The sequence below is a fragment of the Anabrus simplex genome, chromosome 1 (genome assembly GCF_040414725.1).
Source record: "Anabrus simplex isolate iqAnaSimp1 chromosome 1, ASM4041472v1, whole genome shotgun sequence".
NCBI lineage: Eukaryota > Metazoa > Arthropoda > Insecta > Orthoptera > Tettigoniidae > Anabrus > Anabrus simplex.
Genome location: NC_090265.1, coordinates 719599937 through 719612713, shown reverse-complemented (window position 1 = coordinate 719612713; position 12777 = coordinate 719599937). Strand labels below are relative to the sequence as shown.

At 40.1% G+C, this 12777-nt stretch overlaps 1 protein-coding gene across 2 annotated transcripts in view; it reads left to right on the top strand.

Annotated features, from left to right (window-relative positions):
- Positions 1-12777, top strand: part of LOC136857412 (chromobox protein homolog 5) — a 133759-nt gene that overhangs the window by 93286 nt on the left and 27696 nt on the right. Inside the window, exon 4 of one of the 2 annotated variants that reach the window (XM_067136063.2) lies at positions 4652-5222. The exons of the other annotated variant lie outside the window; for it this stretch is intronic. Within the exon in view, the coding sequence (XP_066992164.2) occupies positions 4652-4678 (27 nt within the window). The 3' untranslated portion in view covers positions 4679-5222. Of the gene's footprint in view, positions 1-4651; positions 5223-12777 lie in introns of those variants that run through there. 2 annotated transcript variants of the gene reach the window in all.

Genomic DNA, 12777 nt, shown 5'->3' with positions numbered 1-12777 from the left:
TGCAGACACCGCTCGTGCACGACAGTACATGATAAGCTGTACTTTTAAATTCTGACAAAACTTGCGCAATTATGCTGACAATGAAGATTTTTCTATTAAATAAACAGTTTCCAGTATTTACATTTTAATTTGTAACACCCGACTCAAATACGTATTAATATTATGTAAACCGAGCGAGTTGGCCGTGCAGTTAAGGAGCGCACAACTTGCGAGCTTGCATTCAGGAGATAGTGAGTTCGAACCCCACTGTCGGCAGCCCTGAAGATGGTTTTCTGTGGTTTCTGATTTTCATGCCAGGTAAATGCTGGGGCTGTACTTTAATTAAGGTCACGGCCGCTTCCTTCCCCCTCCTAGCACTTTCCTATCCCACTGTCGCCACAAGACCTATCTGTGTCGGTGCGACGTAAAGCAGCTTCAAATGGTATGTAACTAGCACATGATAGCCGGCCCGTTAGAAAGATCCTTGGGAGAACATTGCCGAATCTTCCGTAACACTAAGCTTTTCTTTAGCCGTAAACAAGCAATTATGAGAACTCATAGCCTTACTTAATACGTGGTTCATACTTTACTCCTAACATGCTAGTGATGCCTCACAGACCAAGGCTGGACAACGCTCTAATATAACGAGATCCATTGTTTCAGATGAAGTGGTATCAGTCTTATTTCAATTAATGGGCACCCTGAGTTTTTCTTTGCCCAGTTCTCGAAAAAAAAAAAAAAAATACTCAAGAGTATTTGCATATATTCAAAACCTCATGGTACAACCACACCACAGGACCATGGCCTTCTAAGCAACTGCTGCTCAGCCTGAAGGCTTGCAGATTAGGAGGTGTCGTGTGGTCAGCATGCTGAATCCTCTTGGCCATTATTCATGGCTTTCTAGACCGGGATTCACATATATATGGTAATAAAAATGTACTCTACTTTTTACTGGGTTCTATTGTAGATTTCCTGAAATGTGGAACATGAAAGGTTCGAAAGATTTGACACAATTTATTAAGCATTATCATTTCACACTGGTATAAAATTAGGCTTGCTGGAGTTTAGAAGTTGTACCTTTTTTTCATATGAAAATTGATAATTAAGTCCTAGTTTTGAAGTTGATTCATTGAATGTGTGTAGATAATATGGCATGAAAATGAAAATCCACAGCTTGTTTCCATTCATTCGACCGGGTCAGCAATGGATGAATGAAACCCCCATCTAGCGGCGAGGATAGGAATTCTGCCGGCTGCCGAAGCCTGTCACACTCCTGGGGCAATGATTGATGAATGACAAATTAAATGATACTGGAGAGTGTTGCTGGAATGAAATTAGGGAAAACTGGAGTACCCGGAGGAAAACCTGTCCTGCCTCCGCTTTGTCCAGCACAAACCTCACATGGAGTGCCCGGCATTTATACCATGGAACCCAGTGGTGAGAGGCCAGTGCGCTGCCACCTGAGCCATGGAGGCTCAGATAATGTGGCATAGTTCTTTACATTTCCTTAAAATAGAGTGCTGGTAGTGCTTTGTCCTGGTAGACTATCTCCTACACTGTATTTGAAATTTTTAATGCATTAGGAGATAAGTGTTTATATTTGTACCAGAAGGTGCCCTCTGTCTACTGTTGTTACTACTAAATCATTATTCCTAATGCAGTGCCAACAGCCAGTTACTAATGTTGCTAATTTTAAGCTGCATAATAGTAGCCTGGTTCCATTACAAAGAGCTGGTTTAGCAACACTGTTGGAGACTGTCTTGAGTTTTATTCTGTGATGGGATAGGCGTGGTTAATGCAGGGACTTAATAAACTGCATAGGGAAGTGGACAATTTTCAGTGCATCATCTGCTGACTTGTAGATCTTCTCCTTAGCTTCTCCTCAGTCCTTTGCCGTTGACAGGGGCATGGCACTGTTTCATATTTTTGCTGTCCTAATTTACTTGCTCCGAGTCCGGCAGTCTCTCTTAAGGGTAGCCTCGTAGAAAGATTTTCCCACCAGGGGTTACAACTGCTTCACTCATCTCATTCGAGGTCTTCCTTGGGTTCTCTAGCCAGTAACCTTTCCCTTCACCTCAAGCTTTTTCGAGGTGCCTGTCTTGATGATTTGTTAGTATCTGAGGTAAGGATGGTTGATTTGTGCAAGAAGTTACAGTTGTCTAGATGTCTTCTTATTTTGGCATGGATGTATTGGTTGGTGTTCAGTTCACGAAAAGTGGACATTGCATCTCAAAGCTCTTTGTTTTTCTTTTAACGGCTTGTTTGATTGTCCAGGTCTCAGTTGCGTAGGTGGCAATGGGAAATATGACTGTGTGAGCCAGCTGCAGTTTAGTGTTCTTTGCGACTGTTCACTCCTTCCATATCCTGCCCAACTTTGTGGTGGCTGCTCTGGCTAAAGCAGTTCTTCTCATAATTTTGTCAGAACATCCCCGTTACCAGATCATTTCTTTCAAATGCAGTATTTTTCTTGGTCATGTGGTTAACGAATATCAAAGTGGTGGTCTGGTATAGATCTAGCAATATCTGATGATAATTTTATCCAGGATAAATACAAATCGCCTTATACTGCTGCTAATGGTAATCTCCCATATTCAGGTATTTGACATCGCTTGTGTCTGACAAGTCTTGACAAACTCAACACTCGTCTCCCTTTAGGTGAACCCTCATGTCTGCTGTCAATATTAGTATTTTAAGTTTACTCCAAATTGGCAGATACTGGATAACAGCCCGGACATTGTTGTTTCATTTCAGAAAATGCCAGAGAACCATGACTTGGCATGCCTCCCATCATCCTGTTTCTTAAATCCTGCAAAGTCCTATCTAAAGTTTCCCCATCTCATCTGTGAGATATTGCGTATTCATCCCAGATAATTAGAATGAATTGCTGACAATTTTGAACATGGTTCTGATTTTTGTGTTGTTGCTATCCTTGAAGAACTAATGACATTGCTGTTTATTTTATCTATATCTTTACACAATCTGATTAATATAAAATATTTTCTCTTGATGTCCCTAGCACGTTAACAAAAGTGGAAAGATTTTTTTGCAAACCTATTTATCGTGATTGAGTGAAAGAATGCAGCTTATCTTTAGTCGGAAGTAACCCTTTATTGCACACATGATCAACATGTTGGACAGGGATATCGAGGAAATCTCATTGGAGCTCGTGTATGTTTTCTGTCTAGTTTTTTGCCAAGTTTTGCCACACATTTGAAGTGCTGTACTTGCACAGCTGGAGTATTGTTACTGTCAAATCCAAGAATAGGTTATAATCATAAAATGGTCAAATTTCGAAAAGAGAGTGTGCTCTGTGTTGGAACTACTGTAACTCCAATGCCTACATCAGTCAGGAACCAAGCACCCTCTAAAATCTCCCATGATATAGTCAGCAGTCGGCTCCATTTTGATACCATTCTGCCGATTTGAGAAACGTTTTTGTAGAGCCTAATACAAGAGCATTTTTAATCTCTTCAGGGGATTGTCTCGTCTCTCTGGCTTCGGCCAACTTCAGTGGCTAGCGATGTATAAGGAAGGCACGGGCGTTGAAACTCAAGTTTATTGCACCGTGGTATGGCCATTCCTCTCTTGCGTTTTTTACGTACATACCTCACAATTTAATCTTCGACTTAATACCGGCGAGAACCCGTTGAAAATATGCCAAAAATGTCTGTTCCACATGTCTTTACAGTACGACGATCCATCACAAAAATATTCCTGCTGTCTGTAAAACTATTCAGTTTACTAAGTGTTAGGTACAGAACACACTGAGTAGCTATGGCTTTGCTAGGAATTTGAAGGCTTGCTTGTTTTGATGCCATTCTGCATATTTGAGAAGAGTTTTAGTTGAGGCTAATACAGCCACATTTTTTAATTTCTTCAGGGGATTGTCAGTCGCTAGTGCTGCGAGTCTGTCTCCCGCCAAGTAGAATGTCATTCTCTTTTCACTATTTCCCAAGAACCAGTGACATTATGCAGAGGCACTGTACAACCAGTTGCTGCGGACGTTGAAGGCAGAGTTTTATGTGCACGGGGGGAGGGGGGTGAATCAGCGTGGTTCCCATGGTAGCTGCCAGGGGTGTTCCTTACTGTTGGTTGCAAATGCAAGACGAGCCTTGATATTTCACACAAGATTCTGAGGAAAAAACATGGTCATTGATTTGGAGAAATACAGTAAATAAATGCTCTTGCTGAACACCCAACATTGAAAGATCAGTTGTACAGTATTCATGCAGAACAGAAAACTCTTAAGTCAGCAGCATGGGTTGGAGTTACTGCCATTAATTTCAAATTTGCTCAGTTGCAAAGTTACTTCTGACTGTAGTAATCACCTCGTTTTAATGTGTACATCAGCATTCTTGAATGGTCCCATGTAATTTCCTAACCTTCACACATAAAATTTGAGGTGGTACGTATTCCCCCCCACGGTGCAGATTGGTTGTCTCTGCTTTATTCATGTAATTCAGTTAGCTAGAAAAGAGATCTTCCTTGGTCCAAATTGTCCATGAAATGTTGCAGTAAATTTTAATTCCTTGAGCCATCTGCTTGAAGTAAAATAAATTCTGATTCTTGTTCTTGTTCTGTTTGGGAGAGTATTTGTCTTTGTTGGGTGTAACCTCAGTAGTTAGAGCGTCCTGCTGCAACCCTGCTCAGTTTGATTTTCTCTTCATTTCAGGATAAAAGCAAGAAGCGGCGCAAATAAGATAACCTAACGAAGAAAACGGTGGATGCAAATCTTGTGAAGATCAGTGATTTGGCTCGTGGACTTTCTGCAGAAGAACTGCACAAACTACGTACAGCAACAGTTTTTAATTGAAGCTTGTATTAAGTGTATTTTATAAGTATTTATCCATTTTTTTAAAGTGCAGAGATGAAGTGTTTACTCTTACTAATTCTTTGATGGTGTAAAGGTAGGAATCTCCTAAGTGTCATATTTTTTCTTTATCGGTATTTAGTACCAACGAGCGACTGGACTTTGTATGATCGCCTTAGTGTGCTGTGTTAATGGCCGTACTTGATTTTTTTTTCTTTTTTTTAAGTTTATCTTTGAATGTTCTCGTGTGTTTATACAGAGGTGCCCACGTACTGGACGTACTTTGGAGTCAAATGGACCGCTAATCTTTTGAGTGTTGAGACAGAGCCTGCTGTATATAGCAGCTACATTCTTCCAGAAAACATCTATAATTTTGTCTTTTAGAGCTATGATATGTACAGTAAGATATTCAGAATAAAATTTTAGTTGCTCACAGGTGTGTTTTTCTTGCTCCTTCCTTGGCCCCACGATCTTATCAAACATTCCATTGCTTGTTATTCACATGGATTGATGGCTCTTAAAGGGGTATTTTCACAGGGCTAGTTTAGGAGCTGCAAGTTTTAGCGGCTTGTAAACTTATCCCTGGTAATTATACCCGCTAATTAGATTCCAGATTAGCAGGCTAGAGGCAAGCGGCTACGTTACAGTTCACTTACCAATCATGTGACAAGCTTGCAGCACATACTTGCCACATGCAAACACAAGAGTTACTAAGTTTCCGGCTAGGGAAGACAGAACCAAGATATTATTGAAGTGTAATTGTGATTAAATGGTAAGATTGCTTGATATTATGAACAATATGAGTGCCTTTGTAACATACTACATTCTAAGTATTGCAGTAAAAATAAACTGGATTCTGCTATGATTATAGTAGAGAACTTACATAAAAAGATCAAAGTAGTCAAGAATGTAAAGTCTAAAAGAAGTGGAGCTGGTGTGGATGATATTTATCATCCCAAACTGATATGGTTTGAGAGAGCAGATGGTTTCCTCAGGAATGCAATAACTTGTCAACAAAGCCCGTCAAATCTGGTAAGTACCTTATAATAATTTCACTAATGTTTATACATTCTACACTTTTCACTAGTGGAATACGTAAATATTTCTAAGAAAAGTCCAACACACTTATAACGTGGTCTACATGAAGAAATATACATTTCTTTTCGTATAAGAGATCGTCCATCTAATCAGCCCAACCGTTCTTAGACGCCATGGTACCAAACCAGCCCCGGAGAAGTGATACCAGTATAGTTGCTCCATTATCGGACATTATACATTTTCCAGCTAACTCATTCCTGCTTGCCAGCGTTTCACCCCAGAATGTTAAGTTGGTAAATAGCACACCTACCAAGATGCATGGCCCAACTTAGCACATTGGGGTGAAACGTTGGCAACGAGGAATTAGTTAGCTGGAAAATTTATAAAGTCCAATAACGGACCAACTATATTGGTATTATAAATTTACTCATTCGGGACAAATATTTCAGATTCGCTACGGGAATCAACATCTATATCACCTGGAAGTCGTCAGAATACTGCTCTCTTGTATGTGCTGCAGATGAAGTGTAGCTATTAGAGGCAATATTTTGTACAGAAACTAATCCCAAATTTAATTCCGATCGCCAATGTCCTGGACATTGTTCTCTAGTGTCTGGATCTTCAACATCAACATATCCTTTTGTAATATATCGGGTACCAAATGTCCCAAGCCATTTGTTCAAGTAGCAGGCACTCTTTTATCACCAGATCAGTAGTACTCGCCTTCAATTCAATTGGCCTGTTGATAACTCGAAATTATGAAGCCAGAATACCCAAAGTGATTCTCCTGCCTCTCGACAAGCGATAGCTGTAAGGAAAGATTTTGCCTGCTATACGGTTTTAGTAGGTTGTTTCTAGAGGGGGAATGCATCATCACCAACTAGAATGAAATTGTCAGGCCAGTTAAGTAAATGATTTTTCATAGCCAAATCTCTGAACACGACTCTGTCCTAAACTCTTCATACCGAACTCTATAGTTGCAGTCACTTAAGTGCGACCAGTATCCAGTAATCAGGAGATAGTGGGTTCGAACCCCACTGTCGGCAGCCCTGAAGATGGTTTTCTGTGGTTTCCCACCCATTTTCACACTAGGCAAATGCTGGCGCTGTACCTTAATTAAGCCACGGTCACTTCCGTTCCTAGGCCTTTCCTATCCCATCGTTGCCATAAGACCTATCTGTGTCGGTGCGACGTAAAGCAAATAGCAAAAAGAAAAAAACTCTTCCATAGATTCCAACATCTATGAACACAAGACGGTAATCGCTATCTACCAAGGCGAAAAGGAAGTACTGTAAATGCGCTTATTATATAATTCAGACCTACTGTTATCTGGATGCTTTATTACACAACTAGCTGGTGTACCCGTGCTTCACAACGGAATTCTACATTGTATACAGAATTGTAGGTTAGGAACCTCAGAAAGACTGTCTAAGTGGTTTTCCCAACTGAAATGAACATAGGTCTTTACAATGTCATCAGTAGGAATGGCACGAGTAAAAGCAATGATTTCACATGAAATACTTGAACAGATGTAAAATCACACATTTTCTCACTTGACGAACAGTAGTATGCTGCCGATCTAACAGTCCAAAGTTCCAGAGCTGGAATGACCAGGCCACAGACAGCCATGACCCGTGAACACTTTGTCTTTTTTCGATGAGGGTGGGGTTTCGAATAGCGGAGAACCCCAGGGCAAAAACTATGCCCTTTTACTAATCTGTTTCCTAGGAGTACCCGATGAGTCGGAAAATCTCAATTCACTACACTGGCGGCGGAATAATCTGTCTGACTTGGAGGCAATTTTTTCCTCCAAGCCAGAGGAGAAACTCCCTCTTCACTGCTAATTTTGAATAAAAGGAATGTAGAATTTAATAAAAGTGAAGAGGAAGAAGCTCTTTTTAAGAAACGGCTCTCTTCGGGGTTGAATTTTGAGTTATTTAGTGAATTGTGGTGCTATAATTTGGAATATGCCTAAGTTGTAATTCTAGACCAGGTCGTCATAATACTACTACTACTACTACTACTAAGTGAGCCTCTGCCTTAAGAGTACACACTGCAAATTCAAAACACCGCGTCAGAGAAGGGATTGAATAGCTGGAATACTATGATGAACCAGTGAGTTACGTACCAGCAATACGGTATGAACCAGAGGGATGACATGCTAAAGAAGAAAGTTTTCTAACTCCCCAGCTATTTTCCACCAATATTCAGTCAGGCTGTTATACTCGGTACGCAGCAGTAATCCCATCTATCGGAGTTGAGCAGCATCATAAGAGACAAAGAACATTACCACAAACAATGGTCAATGTAATGTTATTGTTGATCTGTGTTATGCGCTTTCAGTATTGTAGGCCTTCACATTTAATTTTCGTCTGACTCTGAAATACCACTCTTATCATTAGGGGCCGTATTTTTTGGTAATAACGATATGCACAAGTTTTTTTAAATATCTTCTTTCTTGTCTATATATGACTTACCAGGTACTAAAAATACCGTATTTTAGCAAAATGAACTTGCGAAATATCGCGAAATTTGATTTATTGCGCGAATTGCGCAAATAATCACGAAATATACACCACTTGGTGCGAAAAATGCGAAATGGCACCGGAAGAGCTCTCCAATAAACGTTTAAATGCTTCTGAGAACTTTACAATCGTAGTTTCCTTCTCATTTGCTTAATAGCGCTGTATATTCTCCACAAATGCACACAAAGCGGTACGCAGTGTGCATCGAAAGTATGTGTATTCAGTTCCGCGATCTCTAAGGCAGTCGATAAAAATCGATATCTGTTATCGATTACAGCAAATAGCGTTGTGGTCGTAACAAGGTTCAAGACCGGTCATAGATACAGCAGTGCGTAATGAAAGTTCGTAACTTACGAACATTTATCGGCAAAAGTCCAACATTTTAGTATAAAAATGCCGAAAACTGAAGTCGCAAGAGTATTTTTCGAGGGCTGAGGAATACAACAGTGTGAGGGGTTCTATGTATTTGATGCTGCAAGAAAGATTCTAATGCATCGATAGTGTACCGGTAATATTCGCAAAGTTGAAACGTGCGATACACACTGCAGAGAATCAGAATGAAGTAAATGAACATAATTCTAAGCACCAAATAACAATCGGCGATACTTTACAGATCGTAAAGGTGTTGAAAAATTATAGAGAGCAATTTGTAATACACAAAAAGAAAAGCATTCATGAAAGCCAACATTCCTCTAGAAAAATAGGATAATCCTGGCATGAGGAAGAGAATGAATATAACAGGAAAGATAAATAATACTGTCTTTACTGTAAAATATGACGGTATTGGTAGGCCTATTGTAAATATATCGCCTGTTTGAGTAGTAATAATGATATTGTTTTTATGTCCCACTAACCACTTTTACGTTTTCCGGAGAAGCCGAGATACGGGAATGTTGTCCCGCAGGAGTTCTTTTACGTACCAGTAAACTAGTGACATGAGGCTGATGTATTTGAACTCCTCCAACTACCACTGGCCTGAGTCAGGATCAAACTTGCCAAATTGGGGTCAGAAAGCCAGCGCTTTAACCATCTGAGATACTCATCCCCGACCGGGGAAAAAAGAGCATATCCATGAACATCTTCCAGAGCTACATGACTTTGAAAAATGCAGTGAAAGCACATCTGGTTGAGGAAGTGAAAGAAGACAGTGTTAGCATAGTTTTAGGAGGTTTTATAAAAGACCACAGTGAATTTGAATCCAAGTGTTCGCAAGCATTATGGTTTCCTACGTCTGTGGTCAGCGAGAGGAGCTTCTCTGCTTACACAAAGACACTTTCTGACTATCGCACAACTCTTCATTCTCATAATATTGAAACCATGCTTAGTTTGTACTTGGGAGACAAGTCATTAAACATAAAAATGTAGGCTGTGTATAAATGTATATCACAGGGCAGATCACCTAACTTCATTTCGAAGTATCAGTGATTTATATATTTATTTGTATAACAATTTGCATATTTGGTTTTTCGAAGATTTAATAACAATGATACATTTCAAGAGTTTACTTTAAAACTCCTTATCACAATGTTACATTTGCCCCATACGCTACTACAAGGAAGATTTTGCAGGAAACATCGATCAGTATAACAATTTATTTCACGAAATACCTACCAAAATAGTGTCAGGTTTAACACCGAAATCAACAGTTTTATTTCACCAAAAAATAAGGCCCCTACTTATCATAGTCGATACGGTAAAACTGAATAAAACATAAATGGTCGGAAATTGTATTCTCTACAACTTCTGTTATGTAGTACTTTTCGACAGGACCAATAACACAGGTATTTAAAAATGAAATTTTAGGTGCCTTCCCCTAAACTACAATTTCATACAGGGCGAATACAATTGTTTATAACTTAGATTCTTATTCCCCGACTCTATACACCGACTTTCATTAAATTCTGTTGATCCATTTTCTCATGTCTCGGCGTTGATATGGACTTGACAACAAAAATTCTATGCGACATGGGGCAGTATAATAAGATGTAAATCCTAATTTTAGGAACTCAATTGCATTGAATAGGTTGATCCTAATAAAATTTTAGTAATATTTTTTAAACTGATGTACATTTCAATACCGACCAGACATGAAATTTGTAACTTGTAAAGTGAAGAACTTGTGAAAATGGGAAACAACGGAAAATCATTTTCAGGGCTGCCGACAGTGGGATTCGAACCCACTATCTCCCGGATGCAAGCTCACACCCGCGCGCTCCTAACCATACAGCCAACTTGCCCGGTAAATGATCAATATTAAGATTTTTTCCAGAAACTCTGCAGTCACTGTGTTGGTGACCCCATCCCAGGCTTCATCGATGATCTTCAGGCAGTTCACGATGTGGAAATGATTTCTCCAAAACTCTTGGAGGGTCACTCCGAAGCATCGCTAAAATACTGCTTTGGTTTCTTGAAGTTCGAAATGACTTGCTGATCCATTGGCTGGAGAAGTGGAGTATTGTTGGGAGGAAGGAATTTAACCTTAATGAACTTGAATTCATCCAGTAAGTCGTTCTCAAGGCCTGGAGGATGAGCAGCAGCATTGTCCATAACCAGCAAGACTTTGAGCTGCAGATTATTTTCAGAATGGTATTTCTTCACTACAGGACCAAAGACCTCGTTCATCCATTCAACGAAGGAAATACGAGTGACCCAACCCTTAGTGTTGGATCTCCACATAACATTTAACTGGCTCCTCTGTACCTTGCATTTCTTGAAGGCTCGTGGATTCTCGGAATGATACACAAGCAGGGGCTTTACTTTTAAATCCCCGCTCGCATTAGCACACATGGACTTGTGACCAGGCATTGAATTCTCTTCTGCTGTAATGTAGATCCTTCGGCATCTTTTTCCAAAAAAAGTCCTGTTTCATCGCTGTTAAAAACTTGCTGTGGAAGGTAACACTAGGTAACAATGAGCTGCTGGAACTCATCAGTGAATGCCTTAGCATTCGAACCGGAAACCTCCCCATGCCTCACAACACTATGGATGGCACTTCTCTTCTTAAAGTTATCAAACCATTCCCTCCTGGCCTTGAAGCTTTCTTCGACTTCTGACGTACTACATGGTAATTTACTTACGAGGTCGGCATACAACGTCTTTGCCTTCTCGCAGATTAAATTCTCAGTCACAGTTTCACCTGTTACTTGCTTATCTTATCATTTATCCAAACGAGAAGCTACTTTTCTACATCTTCCAGAACACATGGCTGTTGCTTTGATATTCTTGTGACTTCTTTTGCTGCATCTTCCCCTTTCATTTCTTTTTTAATATAGTGCAAATTGTTGCCGTAGACTTGTTTTAAAATCTTGCGATATCAGCCACTCGCATACCTCGTTTGTGCTTTTTGATCATTTCCTTCTTAACTTCCATCGTAATCATCTCCTGATCAAATTCCTTTTTAGACTTCTTTTCGTTCGCTGGGCCCATTGTTGCAGAACATTTATAACACTAATGAAAGAAACAAAACATGTACACTTGTACGGTGTTGACTATGCGAGCGAGCAGCGAGACGAGGCACACCAATTGAGATTAATAACACACTTGCCCAGGAAAGGGAGAGACGGGGGGGGGGGACTTAGGCACACGTGCCGCTCGTATTGCGGAACCTCACTCGCTTTTCAAGTTACAATTTATTTAAAATGTTTGCTCGTCTTGCAAAACACTCGTAGACCAAGTTACTCGCATTCCGAGGTTTCACTGTACTAGCTAATCCCAATCTTCCAAATCTATCACATGTTGCATGCCGTTTGAAATTGTGACACTAAACTTTGGTGCACTGACACCTTGAAACTGTCGAGATACACGTGTCATTATCATACAGAATTCCACCTGTTTAATACAGAGTTCTTACAACGTCCAAACAATGACTCCCATACATCAACAAATACACACAGTATTCCTACAATGTAATACGTGATTCAGACAATACAAAATGAATACCTAACCTGTAACTTGCTGTTAATATTGACAAATACAAAACTGACTTGACGTGGGTTTGAAATTTTGTACAATTACAGTCTCACAACTCTACTTTTCAGTCCCAGATTGTCTAGATGAGATGATACCACCTGTGTGTGGGGGATGCAGACGAAGAATACACCCTCGGTATCCCCTTCCTGTCGTAACAGGCGACTAAAAGGGGCAACGAAGGGATGATTATGATTAGCAGCACGCAGCAACACCGTGCGGTTGGCCCCCCACTTAGAGTGCACTATTGGCTTTTACAGTACCTGTGATTAGTACCATTATATGAATGACACCATGGTTCTGGCTTGCCTATGATTAGTACCTACTATATGAGGAACACCACGGGATAGTACGTGTCCCTGTGATTCTTACACTTATGTGATGAACACCATAGGTCTGTATTACATGTGCAAATTTCATTACCTGTGATTAGTATCATAATGTGTGGAATACCGCGAG